At 37.5% G+C, this 19,797-nt stretch overlaps 1 protein-coding gene across 1 annotated transcript in view; it reads left to right on the forward strand.

Moving 5' to 3' along the window:
• The window catches only part of sema4ba (sema domain, immunoglobulin domain (Ig), transmembrane domain (TM) and short cytoplasmic domain, (semaphorin) 4Ba), an 80,796-nt gene extending 61,683 nt beyond the window's left edge, over window positions 1-19,113 (forward strand). Inside the window, exons 8-15 of the mRNA XM_073850620.1 lie at window positions 2,869-3,026; window positions 8,578-8,759; window positions 9,221-9,371; window positions 14,205-14,415; window positions 14,852-14,967; window positions 15,392-15,549; window positions 17,641-17,729; window positions 18,015-19,113. Coding sequence (XP_073706721.1) covers window positions 2,869-3,026; window positions 8,578-8,759; window positions 9,221-9,371; window positions 14,205-14,415; window positions 14,852-14,967; window positions 15,392-15,549; window positions 17,641-17,729; window positions 18,015-18,778 — 1,829 coding nt within the window. The 3' untranslated portion in view covers window positions 18,779-19,113. The remainder of the gene's footprint in view (window positions 1-2,868; window positions 3,027-8,577; window positions 8,760-9,220; window positions 9,372-14,204; window positions 14,416-14,851; window positions 14,968-15,391; window positions 15,550-17,640; window positions 17,730-18,014) is intronic.
• The last annotated feature ends 684 nt before the right edge of the window (window positions 19,114-19,797 follow it).

Consider the following 19,797-nt stretch of genomic DNA (forward strand, 5'->3'; position numbering starts at 1 on the left):
AACATGTTGACGCTTGTCATGATGCTGCTGCCACTTAAGGAGTTTCTCACTGCGAATTTAACTTGATATCTGCGGGTGTTTAGACTTCTTGTGGGGAAAAATCAATGGTACGGCATTTTGGTTTAAGCCTACGCTTATATCCTTTGCCACCTGTAAGCTCTTTCAGTAGCTGTGGTCATCGTATCAGTAATTTATTTGCAGAGCTGTGTATTCCGAGTTGTGTTGTGGTAAAAATAGCAACAGTCATCGAAATAATGGAGCCCTCCGTAGTCCTAAATAAGTATACAATTAGGGGTGGGAATCTTCAGGCACTTCGCGATCCGATCCGATTCTGATTCTGGGAGTCACGATCCGATTCCAAAACGATTCTTAATCTACATTTTTTCCCTAATTAATTCTTCTGCTGTGCAAATACAACTTCACATTTTTAAAAGCATGTAAAATTGCAGTTTCTATGCTTTTTGTTTATAGTTGGAATCTCTGTAAAAGTAGGTGTGTCAATCTTCACTGGTTTCAAGATTCAATTTAATTACTGTTTTCATTATCAACTAAATATCACGATGCTCACATTCTCAGTTTTCAATAGTACTGCACATGGCTACATTTTCATATATGTTTTATATCAAATTCATTTTGTGCCAATTTTACTTTATTTTTTAAATTATATAAGCAATATACTTTTTAAAACCAATTTATTTAAAATAAGTGTTCTTTAGGTATCCGAAAGTTTATAGACAATAGTTTTTCTTTTTTCCTCAGCATTACTGCCGTTTTATTATTACTGATGAGATCATAGACAGGCAGCTTTAACTGGCTGCATTCAAACTAATGCACAGCAGTGGTGAGCGGTGACTTTTTTTGCTGAGTGCTAAAACCACCAGTAGTAATACCAAAAATAAATCTTTAATACCAAAAAAGTCTTTAGATTATTTAGAAACCAATAAAATCAGAGACGAAATCATATTGTAATATTTCATCTTTTTCCTGTTATTATTTTTAAAAATTATAGACATTTTATATAGGCTATTTTTTTCAGTGGACTTTCAAATTTTGAATTGTTGAGAAATTATGAAAATATACAGTAAGGATGTTTATTTTTTTCATTTGATTTAGTCGAGTAAGTTGTGCATTAAACACAATATGATTTTCGGCAATCCGGATCTCGCAGCAACAGCGCGTTTTTCCGCTTGGGCGAGCGCTTCGCGGACAGCTCACCCCGCAAATGAAATCACGCGCATGCCAGCAAAAAAAGAGAACATGCATCAATTCTGAGGAGTCGAGAAAGAGAATCTGCTTGCCCGGAAGATTCCATCTCAAATAAGGGATCAATTTATAGCATTCTTTCTGACAGCCCGGGTATGCGGAGCAGCAGCTTATAATGGACGGAACGCCACTGATGCACAAATCTATTTCGATATATCAGATGTTTTGTCCTGCTCTGAAAACATAACTGACTGCATGTACAGTTTCGTTTAAAACTATTCGAAAATGCAAGTGCATTTAACCGCATTCGCAATCGAGCTTTAGGACGAACAAACACAAAGCGCACGTGAAAGTCTCATGCATCTAATAGTACTGCATTCCAGACGGCATAAATGAAAGCATATCTTAAGTAAAACACGGCAGATGGAAACACACACTGTCAAGCAATGCACACGTGTCTCACAGTGCAAATTCGGTGCAATGAAGTGTCACGTGCCATATGCGAAAAAAAACAAGCTCAGAATCGATTCTGAAATATTAGGAATCGATTCAGAATCGTTGAAGAGTGAATCGCGATGCATCGGAGAATCGAATTTTTCTCCCACCCCTATATACAATTATGTGGATTTGGAATTGGATTATTGGAATTGTTTGGATTCTACTACATATTTCAGTAAGATACATAATTTATTATATTAAAGGAGTAGGTCACTTTCAGAACAAAAATTATGTTATGATTGTCTGTCTTTTTTCAGTCGATAAGAAATTGTTTCTTGAGGAAAACATTTTAGGGTTTCTCTCCATATAATGGACTTCAATGGTGCCCCCAAGTTTGAGCTTCCAAAATGCAGTTTAAATGCAGCTTCAAAGGGCTCTGAACGATCCCAGCCAAGGAAGAACGGTCTTATCTAGTGAACTGATTGGGTTTTTCCGAAATAAACTCTTTTTATGTACTTTCTAACATCAAACACTTGTCTTGAACTATTTTTTCCGGTCCAAGACAGTTAGGGTATGTCAAAAACTCCCATCTCACTTACTTTCACAACTTCAAAATCGTCCTACAGTACATCACTGCAGAAGTACTGACCCAGTGTTTACAAAGTGAACATGCAAAGAAGATCAAACGCCCAATGAAGGAGATGAAGTAAATGATGTCTGTTCCCATTTTTGTTGAACTACCCCTTTAAGTAATTCAGGCGCTACAATGGCGCAAACAGCATGGAAGTTAATGGCTCTATCAGTGGGCACAATTCCCCCCATTCTGTTCTCCTTAGGGACTCAACTCCCCTGAACTTACCACTGAGAGGCAATTTTGGCACAGCAGAGAAGTATTCATGTAAAGCAAAACTACAGAGAACAAAACAAATCAATTTAGCGTCAGTTTACACAGTCGAACCCTTCTCACTTTACTAAATAGCACTGAGTAATAGCTTAATATTTTGCCATAAGTGGCAAAGTTGATGAAAGACACATATGCAAAATCAATACTGAGCACTTTGATAGTGTAACAAAAGATTTCTATCAGTAATTACAACTAAAGATTGTCATGTAAAAGAGGTTTCAGGTGAACCAGTGACTATATATAGTCCACTTTGCGTACAAATGCTGCTGTCTCTGAGTGCGTTCCATGACGTGGATTGACACTTGTTTTTATTTCTCCCACAGACCCCGCTTTTGTGGGCTCAGCCTACATTCAGGAGAGTTTGCCCAAAGGCAATGCAGTCGGCGATGATGATAAGGTTTACTTCTTCTTCAGTGAAGCGGGAAAGGAGTTCGATTTCTTTGACAACACCATTGTGTCACGCATCGCTCGCGTGTGTAAGGTGAGGGACACTTTGGTGTAAACACAATGTGGAAGGTGGTTGGATTAGGGCTATTCCCCCTGCAGCAAAAATCCAACAACATACATGTACAGACAAAACATTTATACACCCCCAATGATGTAGAATGGAATATATGCCAGTATGTTTGTGCATGTTAATATTGGTGCGCAAATGTGGGACATAGTTTGTTTTTATGTTTTTATGGTCCACCTCCAATTCTTATCACTGCTCAGCAAATATTAGCATTCATCCGTTGAGTTGAGGGGCAGCTGAAAATGCCTCTACACACACACAAAACACACACATTTCTCACAGTTCCTTCAAAGAGGTCAATAATACCTGGAGAAAGCTATCTTATGGGTGCATCAAGGTATTTTCGAGGCAATCATCTGAGCTGTAAGTGCTAGTGACTGGAGCTGGAGAAAAATTAGGCTGTAAGAACACTAAATGGCCAATGGCAACATATGTACAAAGCCTCAACTCTTCACTAGTGAAATAAATGGGAAACAAATAGTGATAGCAGACTGAGTAGTGTTAACAGACTATCTTTAAAGAGGGAGTCATTGAATCATTCACTCAAATGATTTGTTCACAACACAGATTCAATCAGGAACAAAACAAGTTTTTTTTTCTTTTTGAGTGAGTCATTAAAGGATTAGTTCACCCAAAAAATAACATTCTGTCATGAATTACCCATCCTCACGTGTCTCGTGAGCTTGGAACTACATGAGGATGAGTAATTAATGACATAATTTTCATTTTTGAGTAAACTATCCCTTTAAATTTTTGACTCAATCGGTTTGTTCAAACTACTGATTCATTCACTAACTCTCTTTCTGAGCGAGTCATTGAATATTTGACTCAACTGACTTGTTTAAACTGAGTCATACAGTAACTAAATAAGTGTCTCACTTTATGAGTAAGTCATTGAATCATTGCACGAACCAATTTGTTCAAACAACTAATTTGTTCAGGGATACGCACCAATGAGTGAGTCTTTGAATCATTCACTCAAACAATTAGTTCTAAGCGCATTGCTCTGAGACACCTGACAGTTAATTCAGCAACGCTGAATGCAAGCCCATGGCCATCATGGCTGGTACATGCCACAAAAATTGTTTTGATTATGGTTTTATAGATGGAGAACTGTATGCTGGCACGGTCAGTAACTTCCAAGGGAATGAACCCATCATTTACAAAAGCCTTGGCCAGGGCACAGCCTTGAAGACTGAAAACTAACTGAACTGAATTGTTGACTCAACCAGTTTGTTTAAACCACAGATTCCCTCAGCCACTCTCTTTATGAGTGAGTGACTCAGTAAGTCATTGAATCATTGCCTCAACCAATTTGTTTAAACAACTAATTTATGTATATAGGAAGAAGGAAGAGGAAGAAGGAAGAAGCTCGGGGGAGTGAGTCATTGAATCATTCACTCAAACAATTAGTTCTAACCACACTGCTCTGAGACACGTGACAGTTAATTCAGCTGCAGACTTGTTTGGAACTACTTTGTCAGTATTGCTGTGTAGATGTTCTCTTGATAATGTGATATTGCAAAGATTTTTAAATGTTGCTTGCAAAATAATTTATTTAGTCAAAATACACAAACAATTTTAAATGGCCCGTCACTGCTTTTGGTGTACAGAAGTGTAGTTATGGCATCTACAAGCAGGGGCACTGGTGCTATGTTAACTTACCCGGTGTTATGTTAACTTGACCCCTTGGTATTTTCAGACTCAGTGATGACAGTGATGAATAGAAACATTCAGCGATTGCCATGTAGCTCATTTAAATAGGCTTTTTAAACCAGCTTCACTAGGAATAATTAACTAATGGTTTCCGTTTTCACACTAGCTAATTCACCAAGTGGCAGCCGATAGAAGGTTCACGCTCTTCTGTCTCCCTGCCTTGTAATATGGATTATCACACAGGCTGCATGAAATGCCTCCTGACAGTTAAATGGTTGCCATGCCAGGGAAATGTGGCCTGCTTATTTGCATCCAGTACCTTAAACATTATCCCAGGTTCCCTTTTTAGCATGCCCCATATTCCTACTGCCAGATCCACTGGAGCCCAGCCATGTGGAAGGGAATGAAATGATTATGTTTATAAGCTGCATTTTCTTGGTATTGTACCTTATCTCCTCTCATATAGTAAACAAATGTAATGACTCCTGCAAAGCCCATTAGTAGACATAATTGTTGTGCGTTCTGTGATGTGACACGCAACAAAGCCATGCTTACGGGCCGACGCGCGAGTCCGTTCCTATCGCATCTTTGACTTTTCAGAAATTTCATTTCCTTTGCTCATGCTCTTCGTCTCAAAGCAGTGCATTTGTGCACGAGGAGTGATCTGAATCTTAAGAGAGTCTCTGTGTTGCCAGTTGGGTTAAAGCACTGACCCTGTCTGTTCTGAACGGTGCATGAGCAGAGTGAAACATCTGCAAGATTCATTTGCCTTCTCGTCTTGCTTTTGAAGTCATTTTAATTCCACTGCGCTGTCTATATTTTGGTTTCTTCTGACTTCTAACTTACCTCTAATCGAGTGTCTGTATAATTTGGATATTGGTGCACTTTTGCACTGATGACCATGTCAAATTCCAGTGGAAACTGTGATGCATGTCAGACTATCCGCTTACGTACTGCAACAGTTCTTATTGTTTTAAGATTCTTTTTGAATAGCGCCTGGGGTTTGCGTTTGAAAGCGTACCGTATCATTTACACTCAGAATGACAATAAGACAATGAGCAGCAGAAGCTGTAATCCTTTGATTTGAAATGGAAAATGAATGGCATATGTGGAAGCTGCTGCGTATATGGCAACTCTGTTCCTTCTGAGCAATTTTTTTTTTATTTTGAAAAAAAGAGTAATATTATAAAATATTACTGCGATTTAAAAAAAAAAAACAGTTTTCCACTTTAATATACTTTAAAATATTATTTATTTCTTTGATGCAATGCTCAATTTTCATCAGCCATTACACCAGTCTTCAGTGTCACACAATCCTTCAGAAATCATTCTAATATGCTGATTATGATTAATTTTGATTAACAGTTGTGATGCTTTATATTTGTTTTGGAACCTAAGATACTTTTTTTTGGAATTCTTTGATTAATAAAAAGTAAAAAAAAAAAAAAACTATTTTTTTCAAAACAGAAATCTTCTCTAACAATATAAGTCTTTACTATCACTTTATATCATTTTAACACATAACAATGCTGTTCTTTTTAACATTTTATTCATCAAAGAATCCTAGAAAAAATTATGACTGGTTCCAATATATATACACTACCAGTCAAAAGTTTGGACACACTTCTATATTCTCTTTGATGGGGAAGTGTCCAAACTTTTGACTGGTAGTATATATATATATGTGACCCTGGACCACAAAACCATTCTTAAGTCGCTGGGGTATATTTGTAGCAGTAGCCAAAAATACATTGTATGGGTCAAAATTATTGATTTTTCTTTTATGCCAAAAATCATTAGGAAATTATGTAAAAATCATGTTCCATGAAGATTTTTTGTAAAATACCTACTGTAAATATATCAAAATGTAATTTTTGATTAGTAATATGCATTGTTAAGAACATAATTTGAACAACTTTTCTCAGTATTTTGATTTTTTTGCACCTTCAGATTCCAGATTTTCAAATAGATGTATCTCGGCCAAATATTGTCCTATCCAAACAAACCATACATCAATAGAAAGCTTAATTATTGAACTTTCATATGATGTATACAACTCAGTTTTGTAAAATTTAACCTTATGACTGGTTTTGTGGTCAGGGTCATATTATATAAGTAGCACAACTGCACAACTGTTTCCAACATTGATCAGCACATTGGAATAATTCCTAAAGGATCATGTGACTCAGCTTAAAATTCAGCTTAGCATCACAGAAATCAATTGTATTTGGAAGTATATTAAAAAAGAAAACCACTATTTTAAATTGCAATAATATATTGACAGCCAATCAGAAGAAACTACTCAACTCGAGCTTGGGTATTCAAAGCCACAGATTTCAAAAATCTGTGCAAACTTATAATAAACAGAACAACGCTAATATAGTTATCTTTATAGTTTTTGTTATTGGTATGGACAGCTTTTAACTCAGCCTTAAGCTGTTCACAGTCCAGAACTCTGCTGTTCATTGATGGGTGGGAGTTTCTCTTTAAAAGATTTTATTGGAATGTGTTGTTGCCGTCCTGCTGGTAGGGGAAGGCGTTGTCCTCCGTGCTGAATTACAATAATATTATAATTAGAGGAAAGCTCATTTTCTTTGGAGAGCAGCTGAGATGGATGAATAAATATGGTGCTTTTGGGACCTCAGCTTTAGGTACCTCTGGCTGTCGTTCAGGCCATTTGTACTTCACATTTGTCCGTTTCTTTGCCCTGCTTTCTGCCCAAACGTCTCTTTCTCTTCTTGTCTTTGATTGTATCTCTCTGTCCATTTGTTTGTTCAGCTGTTCGGTACGAAGTTCTGCTCGAGCGAGGGTTGACACTAATATAAAGCGGCCCTGAAAAACAAAAATATTTAGGTGATTCATGATGTGTTCTTTGTTCTTTTTTACCTGTGTCATAAGGTTTATAGTTTTCCACTATGCCTTTTTCTTTCTAAATGGCCTTTTGTTTTCAAAATCAATATTTGTTTTTGTATAATAGACTGAAATAAAAAGAAAAGTGCATGATAAGGGAGAAGTTCAAGTCAAGTCGGTATTAGTTTAACAACTGTTGATAAAGAATTAGTTACATAATTTCCTTTTTCCATCTGCTGATATCATTTCATCAATGAAAATAAAATGAGGTACAGCTGGTGAAAGATTTGTGGTCAGTCGCATGCATATTCTGTAAGCCATTATGCTAAAAATGATTATTTATGCACTGCAAAGAGAAACTTGCCTTTATATATGTTAATATAAACAGACGATTTAGACTTTAGATCAACAATCTCCCCTTTAGGCTTTTCTTATTTATATTACATGTGATAAAATGCAAAACAGATCTATAACATTGCCTTCTAATGGGTAATTCTCATAACTGGCTGTGTTTTTTGAAATCCTTGAAATATACTGGCTGTTTTGTTTTAAGGGACTTAGAAGTACCAAAGTTAGAGACTTTATAACCCTCAGGGCCCCAATCACAAAAACGCACTGTTGTACTCAGTCTTAATGCACAACATGTGATAGAAGCTGTGGTCCTTGTCTAGTTCTAAGTCTTTATGTAATAGAATATGTAACAGATTTCTTTGAAAGCTGCCATCATGATCAGCATTTCCATTGGCTGGTGCACCAGTTTGTTGGCACCGACAGCAGCTAGTAGTTCCCTCTCGTGGTCAGACATGGTCATAACAAGTTTTTGCATTTTTATCCAAAGCAACTTCAGAGTTAATTTTGCCAGTATTTGTGTTTCCTTGGAGTCAAACACATGGCCATGGGCCTTGGCACTGCTATTGTTGTGGGCTAGTTGAGCTTCAGGAACATATAACAGGACTGAGTTTTTGGGTAATTGAAATAATAAAAATCTTTCTATCTGTATGTGTTGTCACAGGGTGATAAAGGTGGAGAGAGGGTTCTTCAGAAGAAATGGACAACCTTTCTGAAAGCTCAGCTTTTGTGTTCATTGCCTGACGATGGGTTCCCCTTCAACATCATCCAGGATATGTTTGTACTGACCCCCAGCAAAGAGGCCTGGAAGAGTACTGTGTTTTATGGAGTGTTCACCTCGCAATGGTAATGTATTACACTATATCACCTGAAAACCCATTTAGTATACAGATAATATTGTGTATAGTTGTAGGCTATGTTTGTGTTCCTTTGTAAACTTATACCTTTTAGTAAAAGAAGAAATTTGGCTTTCATTTCTGTTACTGAACCCTGCCTGGCACTCAACCAGACTGCTTTTGCAGTGCTTTGCGTAGGAGTTGTGGCTATTGATTGAGTGCATTAACATAGGGGCAAAAGATACAGGACAGGCAGGAGATGTCAGCGAGACTGCAGATGCTCAGAATAGCCTCCCTCTTGCGTCCGCCTACGCACCTGTTATGTCTGAGGTTAAATGAGAAGCTTTTTGCATTTGTGTTGCAGTCATATTTTTGAGCTGCTGTTAGGTTGTTGTTTTATGGTGTGGTCATCTGTGTTTGGTGATTATGCATATGCAAATCGGTTTTAATGATTGTTGTATTTGTGTGCAGGTACAAAGGTGCGTCAGGTAGCTCAGCTGTATGTGCGTTCACCATGGACCAGGTCGAAGAGGCGTTTAATGGACGTTACCGGGAAGTTAATCGCGAGACACAGCAGTGGTACACCTACAACCATCCAGTACCAGAACCCAGACCTGGAGCGGTAAGATTCTTGTTTTCTTTAAAAACTACTGGACTGAATATAACAGAACAGAACAGAGGGTTTTTAGACTTGTTTTAACATCCTAAAAATGCATTTTAAAGGTTGGGTCACTCAAAAATGAAAATTCTGTCATTATGTACTCACCTTCATGTCATTTCAAATCTGTAAGACTTTCTTCATTCAGTTGAACACAAGAGAAGATATTTTAACGAACTCCATATGGAAGTCAATTGCCCCTTTCACACAGTAATACCAGTAAATTGCCATAAATTACCAAAATGATTTTACCAGTAAATACAAAAATGCACTGTTCATACCAGTAAACTGCCATAAATTACCAAAACGACTTTACCGGGAAATACCAAAATAGGCTGTTCATACCAATAAACTGCTGAAAAATTACAGAAATTACTTTACTGGTAATTACCAAAATACGCTGTTCATACCAGCCGTAATATTACCAAAACAACTTTACTGGTAAAATGCACTGCCATTTAGTTTTTTTTTTTTCTACACTTTTATTTTTTTTTTCAACTTCTGTGACATCATTAACCGGAAATAATCTCTAAACAGCTGTGTCTCCAGGTGTTGTGTTCATTTATGCAGCTGCTTTTCACCCAGAGACATGGTATTAGACGACTTCAAACTGAACTACACAGCATGAAGTAAATGCGTCATCTGCGTCAGAATGTTATGATTGGCCCAGAGTAGACGTTTAATATCAGCGTATGCTGAACTCATACATGCTCATAACGGTAATCTCATTCTAAGTTTGCACAGAGCACATTATCGATAATTTACTGGTAATATTACAACAAATACGGTGTTCATACCAGTAAATTTCCATAAAATTACTGAAGTGGCTTTATGGTAAATACCAAAATACACTGTTCATTCCAGTAAACTGCCATAAAATTATCGAAACAATTTTCCCGGTAAATAACAAAGTAAGCTGTTCATACCAGTGAATTGCCGTAAAATTACCGAAACAACTTTACCGGTTAATACCAAAATAAGCTGTTCAAACCAGTAAACTGTCATAAAATAACCGAAACAACTTTACTGGTAAATACCAAAATAGGCTGTTCATACCACAATTGCTGTAAAATTACAGAAAGCACAGGTCCTTCTCAAAAAATTAGCATATTGTGATAAAGTTCATTATTTTCTGTAATGTACTGATAAACATTAGACTTTCATATATTTTAGATTCATTACAGTAGTAGTTCAAGCCTTTTATTGTTTTAATATTAATTTAATATTGTTTCAGCTCATGAAAACCCAAAATTCCTATCTCAAAAAATTAGCATATCATGAAAAGCTCTTAACCTAATCATCTGAATCAATTAATTAACTCTAAACACCTGCAAAAGATTCCTGAGGCTTTTAAAAATTCCCAGCCTGGTTCATTACTCAAAACCGCAATCATGGGTAAGACTGCCGACCTGACTGCTGTCCAGAAGGCCATCATTGACACCCTCAAGCAAGAGGGTAAGACACAGAAAGAAATTTCTGAACGAATAGGCTGTTCCCAGAGTGCTGTATCAAGGCACCTCAGTGGGAAGTCTGTGGGAAGGAAAAAGTGTGGCAGAAAACGCTGCACAACGAGAAGAGGTGACCGGACCCTGAGGAAGATTGTGGAGAAGGACCGATTCCAGACCTTGGGGGACCTGCGGAAGCAGTGGACTGAGTCTGGAGTAGAAACATCCAGAGCCACCGTGTACAGGCGCCAGGTCAAGCCACTTTTGAACCAGAAACAGCGGCAGAAGCGCCTGACCTGGGCTACAGAGAAGCAGCACTGGACTGTTGCTCAGTGGTCCAAAGTACTTTTTTCGGATGAAAGCAAATTTTGCATGTCATTCGGAAATCAAGGTGCCAGAGTCTGGAGGAAGACTGGGGGAGAGGGAATGCCAAAATGCCTGAAGTCCAGTGTCAAGTACCCACAGTCAGTGATGGTCTGGGGTGCCATGTCAGCTGCTGGTGTTGGTCCACTGTGTTTTATCAAGGGCAGGGTCAATGCAGCTAGCTATCAGGAGATTTTGGAGCACTTCATGCTTCCATCTGCTGAAAAGCTTTATGGAGATGCAGATTTCATTTTTCAGCACGACCTGGCACCTGCTCACAGTGCCAAAACCACTGGTAAATGGTTTACTGACCATGGTATTACTGTGCTCAATTGGCCTGCCAACTCTCCTGACCTGAACCCCATAGAGAATCTGTGGGATATTGTGAAGAGAAAGTTGAGAGACGCAAGACCCAACACTCTGGATGAGCTTAAGGCCGCTATCGAAGCATCCTGGGCCTCCATAACACCTCAGCAGTGCCACAGGCTGATTGCCTCCATGCCACGCCGCATTGAAGCAGTCATTTCTGCAAAAGGATTCCCGACCAAGTATTGAGTGCATAACTGAACAATTATTTGAAGGTTGACTTTTTTTGTATTAAAAACACTTTTCTTTTATTGGTCGGATGAAATATGCAAATTTTTTGAGATAGGAATTTTGGGTTTTCATGAGCTGTATGCCAAAATTATCAATATTAAAACAATAAAAGGCTTGAACTACTTTAGTTGTGTGTAATGAATCTAAAATATATGAAAGTCTAATGTTTATCAGTACATTACAGAAAATAATGAACTTTATCACAATATGCAAATTTTTTGAGAAGGACCTGTATTTACTGCTAAATACAAAAATGCCCTGCTCATACCAGTATACTGCCATAGATTACAGAGACGACTTTACAACTAAATACAAAAATGTGTTGTTGATACCAATAAACTGCCGTAAAATGACAAAAACAACTTTATAGTAGGGGTTGAATGACTTCAGATTTTTTAAAGTCGACATTTACGTGATAAACTTTTAGTCGACGTCGACTAGTCGCTTATGACGTCATTATAGAACAACAAGACTTAAAAACCTTGAGCTGAGACTCAAACACCTTGTGCACAGCTATGGCACAGCGCTGCCTACATGGCTATTGTTCCTATAATACTTTGCTAATCAGTATAATCAGTAACTAATCAGTTATTTTGTCTTTGAGTCGTTATATTTCTCACGTGTTTCTCAAAAATTACCGAAACAACTTTACTGGTAAATACAAAAATGTACTGTTCACGCAGACACTGTAGTAGTATTTTATACCGGTAAAGCACCATTCACACATCAGTTTAAAAATACCTGTAAATTCTTCGACGTCATTAACCAGAAATTACCTCAAAACAGCTGCACATCCTGGTGTTCATTTAATGCAGCTGCTTTTCACCCAGAGACATCATATTAGACGACTTCAAACCGAACTACACAGCATGAAGTAAATGCGTCATTTGAAAGAGTAGACGTCTTACGTCAGCGTATTCTGAACTCATACATGCTCATATCAGTAAGCTCATTTAAAGTTCACACAGAGCTCATTACCCGTAATTTACTGGTAATGTTACAACTTCTCATACCAGTTAATTGCCAGAATGAATTTAAAGGGTATTTTTGAAAAGGTCCTGTTCACACAAGATCTCTTAACAGTAATTCACAGGTAATTTACCAGAAAGATGGCAGGTGTGAAAGGGGCGAATGGCAACTGAAAGAAACTCAGGTTTGAGAATGAGAATGAATAAATTATGACAGAATTATACTTTTTTTTTTTCAAGAAACACTAAAAAGCAGCACTGGATGGAATACAATGGCCAGGCACAGGGTTGTGCAAAATGAACAATTGAAGAACTGACTCTCTATCAATTCATGAGTGTGAATTTGAATCAAATTAGTCAAAGGAAGTGGAATTTGAATTGGAATGACAGAAAGTGTGATTTACTCATTAAACACATACATTTCGGGAAATGAAGTGCTGCTCTAGTCCACAAAATTAATTTATTAAATACAATATTAATCAATTATTAGGCCTAAATACTAAACATACACTACTAAACTAAACTAAATACAAAATTTAAAAAAATATACAAAATATAATAAGATAAATTAAAAAGCCGAAATAAAAATCTAGTCAAACTAGTAATTAGGCGAATAATTAATCGACTCACATCTGGTGTGTCCTGTATTAAAGTTAGCATGAAATGAAAATTGTAATTGTGTTTTCTTCACTATTGTGATATATTTGGAGTGAAATGGCTCTTCAAATGAGAAAAAAAAAATGTAGGACGGGACAGAATAATATTAAATGGGAACTGATAGGATGGTTGTCATTTGGTAATTGCAGCAATTTCATGTGAATGACGGGTCGCTGGAATAGAAGAATTAATGCCCCTCTTGGCGACAGTGACAGTGACATCAAAGATTTCACTGGGAACATTAAAAAATGATGGTGTGCACAAATAAATCATTTGTTTTTACAGCACTACAAACAAGTGTGTTCAAAATTAAGAAATAATAAAATAATTTAAATAATATGGTAAGACACACCAATTTTCAATATTTGCAAGCCGCAAAACGAGCGGTTTTGTACAGCTTAAAATATCTGAACGCAGATGAGACCAGAAGCCGAACCCATAAAATTTGCAAATGGCTGAGCTCGCTCTTATAGAAAAAATAAAGTTGATATAGAAGATCTTGTATATTGGTCATTGGTTGTAATGAGAATTCACATGCATGTTTTAGCTACCAAGTTTAATTCTCTGTCTTGTTCGACCGTGAGTTCAGGTCATCTGAGTACAAGATCTTTTCGATCACACTTATAATCTGACTTGACATTGGTGTTTGTGTTGAAAGTTACATTGATTTTACCTGCCACTCTGCAAAAACGCTGATTGCAATGAGAAAAAGAGTGATAGATATATTGTGCAGTGTTTCTGACGCTTCTTTTTCCATCTTCCTGCAGTGCATCACCAACACGGCCCGCGCCCAAGGGATCTCCTCCTCCCTGCACATGCCTGATAAAGTGCTGAATTTTGTGAAGGACCACTTTCTCATGGATAGCGTGATCCGCAGCCAGCCCCTGCTTCTCAAACGAAACGTGCGCTACACGCAACTTGCTGTGCACAGAGTAAAGGCTCTCCACAAGGCATACGATGTGCTCTTCATCGGCACAGGTGAGGACTTAGACCACTGCATACACATATAAAGCTCAGCAATCTCAGTAAAACTAGAGTAGGCTTGACCTAATACAGTCTCAGTGAAACTGTGCCAGGTCAAGATCAGATCTGCTTTTTGTTTAGTAGCCTGCACCGGAGCAAATCTGATTTTATTCTAATATTCCTGCATTAAAGGATTTTCATTCTTGTTCCAATCCCCATTAGGATTTAGCTACAAGGGATTTTAGACCTGGGAAATCACCCTGACTTTATGCTTTATGTTAGACATAGACATTCAAACAGGTGTATAACTACAGATTGTCTGCTTAAAGGGATAGTACACCCAAAAATAATACTTCTGTCATCATTTACTCGTCCTTATGTTCTTACAAACCTGTATATGCTACCTGTTAAAAAAGTACATCATCTCACATCACTTTATGTTATGTTTTAGATGACGGCAGGATTCACAAAGCCATCAACGTTAAGAACAAGATGTATATCATTGAAGAGCTGGTGATTTTCCCCGAGCCTCAGTCTGTACAACACATTGAACTGGATGATGAGAAGGTACTTCATTTTACTCTTAAACTCATCTTTGCATTTGTTATGCACACTAGAGAATGTAATGCATTAGTGAAATGACAGCGTAGCAGGCAAAGGGACCCTTCAGCCACTGAGACAGTAAGGCCTGGATGGAAGATAATTGCATCCTTGTTTCCTCTCTGAGGAACTGTGAACAGATGGGAAACAAACAGCGTCTGCTTTGTTTGTACACTACTCAGTCTATACTATCTGTATGTGTTACACCATAAGAACTATTTTAAAAAGGCCTGTTACTTCTGTCAGTGCAATTATCATGTATTAGTGTTTACTGTGTGCATACCGAGTGTCTTTCTACACTGGATCTATTATAGTTCTGTAGATAAGTTGTCCTAAGGAGTGTCCGTCCTGAGAAGGTGTCTTATTTCTGTTGTGTTTGCATTTCCAACAGGGGTTGTTGTTTGTGTCCAGCTATTCTGGGCTGGTTGAAATCCCTCTTGCCAACTGCTCCAACTACCAGAGCTGTGGAGAGTGTGTGCTGTCTAGAGATCCTTACTGTGCCTGGACAGGGAAGCAGTGTTCAAATATCAAATATGCGCCAGCTAAGAGGTCAGTACATTTCCATTACTTGCTCTAGCATCCAACTATTGCACTCCCATCTATGGAAGCCCGTTTATGCCACCAAATAAAAAATAAAAAAGGTAATTGCGACTTTTTATCTGACAATTCGGAGTTTTTTCTTACAGCTATGTGATACAAAATCACAGTTCTGACTTTTTTCTCTTTGTGAGAATTGTGTGATATAAACTTGTGATTCTGAGAAAAAAAGACACAATTGTGAGACATAAACTTTCTATTCTGTGAAAAAAAGTCACAATTGCAAGATATAAACTTGCAATTCTAAGAAAAAAAAGTCACAATTGTAAGAGATGAACTCATAATTCAGAGACAAAAGTCACAATTGTGAGTTTATATCTCGCAATTCAGACTTTATAACACGTAATTGCATGATTCTGAGAAGAAGAAAAAAGTCACAATTGCGATATAAACTCATGATTTTGAGAAAAAAGTCACATTTGCAAGATACAAACTCGCAATTCTGAGAAAAAAGGAAATTGCGAGATATAAAATCAAAATTCTGAAAAAAACTAAATTGTGAGTTTTATCTTCGAGATTCTAACTTTATTTCTGACTTTATAATTCACAATTGCAAGTTTATATCTAACAATTTTATTTTGCGATATAAACTCGCAATTATCAGAAAAAAGTCACAATTGCATTATAAACTTGCGATTCTAAGTTAAAAAAAGTCACAATTGTTAATTTACTCTGAAAATTTTTTTAACACGCAATTGTGAGAAAAAAGTAAGAACTGCGAAATACAAACTCGCATTTCCGAGAAAAAAACTAAATTGTGAGTTTTATCTTCGAGATTCTGACTTCATTTCTGACTTTATAATTCGCAATTGCAAGTTTATATCTAACAATTTTATATTACGATATAAACTCGCAATTATCAGAAAAAAAGTCACAATTGCATTATAAACTTGCGATTCTAAGTAAATAAAGTCACAATTGTAAATTTACTCTGAAAATTTTTTTAACACGCAATTGTGAGAAAAAAGTAAGAACTGCGAAATACAAACTCGCATTTCCGAGAAAAATTGCAACAATTGCATTATAAACTTGCGATTATAAGTAAATAAAGTCACAATTGTACATTTATATCTCACAATTCTGACTTTAAAACATGCAGTTGTGAGAAAAAATCAGAATTGTGAGATACAAACCCGCATTTAGGAGAAAAAAGTAAAAACTGTGAGTTTTATCTTGCAATTATGACTTATTATGCAATTATGACTTATGACTGCAATTGCAAGTTTTTGAGAAAAAAAAGTCAAAATTGTGAGTTTGTATCACACAAGTCTGAGAAAAAGTCAGAATTGTGAGTTATTATTATTTATTCAGTGGCGAAAATGGGCTTCCATACCAATCAGTATAATAACAAGTTTAAACCTGTGTTCAAAATACAAGTTCAAACCATTAACATATAAATTTGTTTCACAAAACAGAAATTAATGAATTCTAAAACTATGGTACATTGTGCTGTAACCATAAAAAAGGCAAATAATATGTAAAAAAAAATAAAAAAATAAATAAATAAATAAAAAGTTTTCCTTACACCTTGAGTGTGTAATTAAAGTTTTTAAATATATTGTAAAATTTTGACATTTTACAACCTCAACTAAACTCGTCTGATATTTTAAGAGACTTATTGACCTTGACACACATTCATGAGGCTTTGCAGGGATGCTCTCTCTAGGATGTCATTTCCTGTTTTTTGCACCATATGTATTTTTATATTAATAATATTTTACAAAACTGATTTTACATCATTTTAAATTAGTGTTATTGGCAAAGCTAAACTTTTAGCAGCCAGTCCTTCAGTTTACTTAGGAAATCTTTATAATACTAATTTGGTATTCAAGAAAAAAACTCTTATTAATATCAGTTTTGAAAACAGGTTTTGTTGATTTTTCTAGCATTCTTAGAAATAGATAGCTCACTTTTCTAATAAATAAATATTTACTGTCACTTTTGATCAATTTAATGTGTTCTTGCTGAAAATTAAGTGTTAATTTCTTTAAAAAAAAAAACAGAATTTGAATTTTCATCTTACCCCTTCTCTTTTTTCTTTAGTCAATGGCAACAAGATGTAGATGATGCCAACACTGCAGTGTGCAAATTGTCAATGGCTAGCCCTCGTTCTGCGAAACCGACTCCACCACGTAAGTAACAACCGTGTTTTACAATACCTAAACTCTGTATGAATCAATATTTGAAGAACTTATTTCCAACAAACCACAAAGTGCTGTAGAGTGCATGAGGTTAAAACAAGCTGTTACAGTTACAAAAGCACTGTGGCATGTGGCATGACCGAACGCATTTACATAGCGCCTTCGGCAATGCGCTCTGATAGACTGTAAGTAATTGAAGTGGTTGCATGGTGGTTTGCTAATATGTGAGATAAATATTTGATTTATTAGTATTTAATAAGACCATCTAACCCACAGGTGTTCCATCATGCCATGTGCTACAAATACCAGCCAACACATTTACGGTTCTTCCCTGCAAAGTGCGATCCAACTTGGCTGAGAGGCGATGGGAGTACAGTCATACTGCCGAGCGATTCGTCTACCCTAGTCCTGATGGCGGGCTGGTGGTTGTAGCCCAAGTGGACAGGGAGGAGATCTACCAATGTTGGTCAGAAGAAGGCGGCTACCGACAAATTCTGGCTAATTATTGTGTCATAGCGGAGCACGAAAGCACCACCCTGACTGGACGTTCCCGAACGCAGTTCGTACCCCAAGGGGAAGCGATTATCCTGCCTGGGGAAACGTGGTCGCCGCAAAAAACCAAAACGTACTGGAATGAGTTGATTGTTGTGTGTGCCTTACTCGTGTTTTCCCTGGTGGTCTTGTCACTGTTTGTAGCGTACAGGAATCGAGACAGGATGAAGTCCATGCTGAAGGAAGGCGAGTGCCCCAACATGCAACAGAAGAAACCGCGAATTCCAGGGAAGCACACGGAAAGCCTTCCATTAAATGGCAACAATATCCCGCCCTCGGTGTCTGACCACAAGGGCTACCAGACGCTCAATGATAACTACATCTGCAGCACTCCCACCCACGAATGCTCCTCACCCGAAAACAGCAAGAGCTTCTCAGAATCTGAAAAGAGACCTTTGAACTTAAAGGAGAGCCACGTTGAGATCTCACCGACCTGCCCACGGCCTAGAGTGCGATTGGGCTCGGAGATCAAAGACTCGATTGTTTAAGTTAGTTTGGGATGACTGTTAAAAAAAGTGGCCTCTGAACTGAACAGCACCAAGGGAGGGACAGACTGAAAATGACTGGAAATGTACCATCACTGGGTTTTGTTTTGCACTTTGTCTCCTCTCATTTTGTCTTGGTGATCTGTTCATATTTCTCAGTCACTGCCAAGTCTGTGAAGCACCCAGAGCCACGCTGAGCGGGATGCAAGGCCTAGAGTACGCTAGCGGGCATTGCGAGAGACGCCGATCTAGTCGTCCCGCCCGGTCCGTCCAAAAAAATGTCTGGTGGCATCTGTGTGAAAGCAATACGATGCCCTCAGGGTTCACTAACCTGTCATGCTCCCATCTCATCCCTCGGTCTGCCGCGTAGAGCTGGTCGTCCTGTGATTGAGAAGATGAAATTCTAACTTTAGTCAACAATAGAATCTCTGCTAAACATAGTGCCTGATGTGAGATGATTAGCTGACATTTCAACTCAATATAAGGTAGTGGTGCATCAAAAGCTTTGATGATATATGCAAAACCTTTGCACAGTATATCATCACGACCTCAGCACATAGCAGGCATACTATGCAAATCACATAAAGGAGAAGCATCTCGTAGAGAGCTAACAAACAGCCACACGGCTGTCCTAGTACAATAAGTGATGCCACGACCTCAGTATTCTACACAGCTTCTCAGAGGTACACACGTTAAATAAAGTATGCAAGCGAGATTGAGGCATATAAACAGCCCACAGTGGGGTTTCAGTGAGTAGAGAACTCCAAAGAAGGCATGTTAGCAATACTATGAGTTTGTCCAAGGCACAAATTACATTCTGAAGATGCAGGAATTTGAAAATCTATGTTCCTTAAACCCTAAACCAAAATCATGCTACCAGTGATAGACCAGTGGTTCTCAACCTTTTTGACTCCAAAGCACCCCATAGTCCAGATCATTTGAGGATCCCATGACCTTTTCAATATTATTACTCACAATTTCATGCCTTATCCAGGTCTAGAAATCTAGAAAAGTAAACAAGG

The sequence above is a fragment of the Garra rufa genome, chromosome 11 (genome assembly GCF_049309525.1).
Source record: "Garra rufa chromosome 11, GarRuf1.0, whole genome shotgun sequence".
NCBI classification, from domain to species: domain Eukaryota; kingdom Metazoa; phylum Chordata; class Actinopteri; order Cypriniformes; family Cyprinidae; genus Garra; species Garra rufa.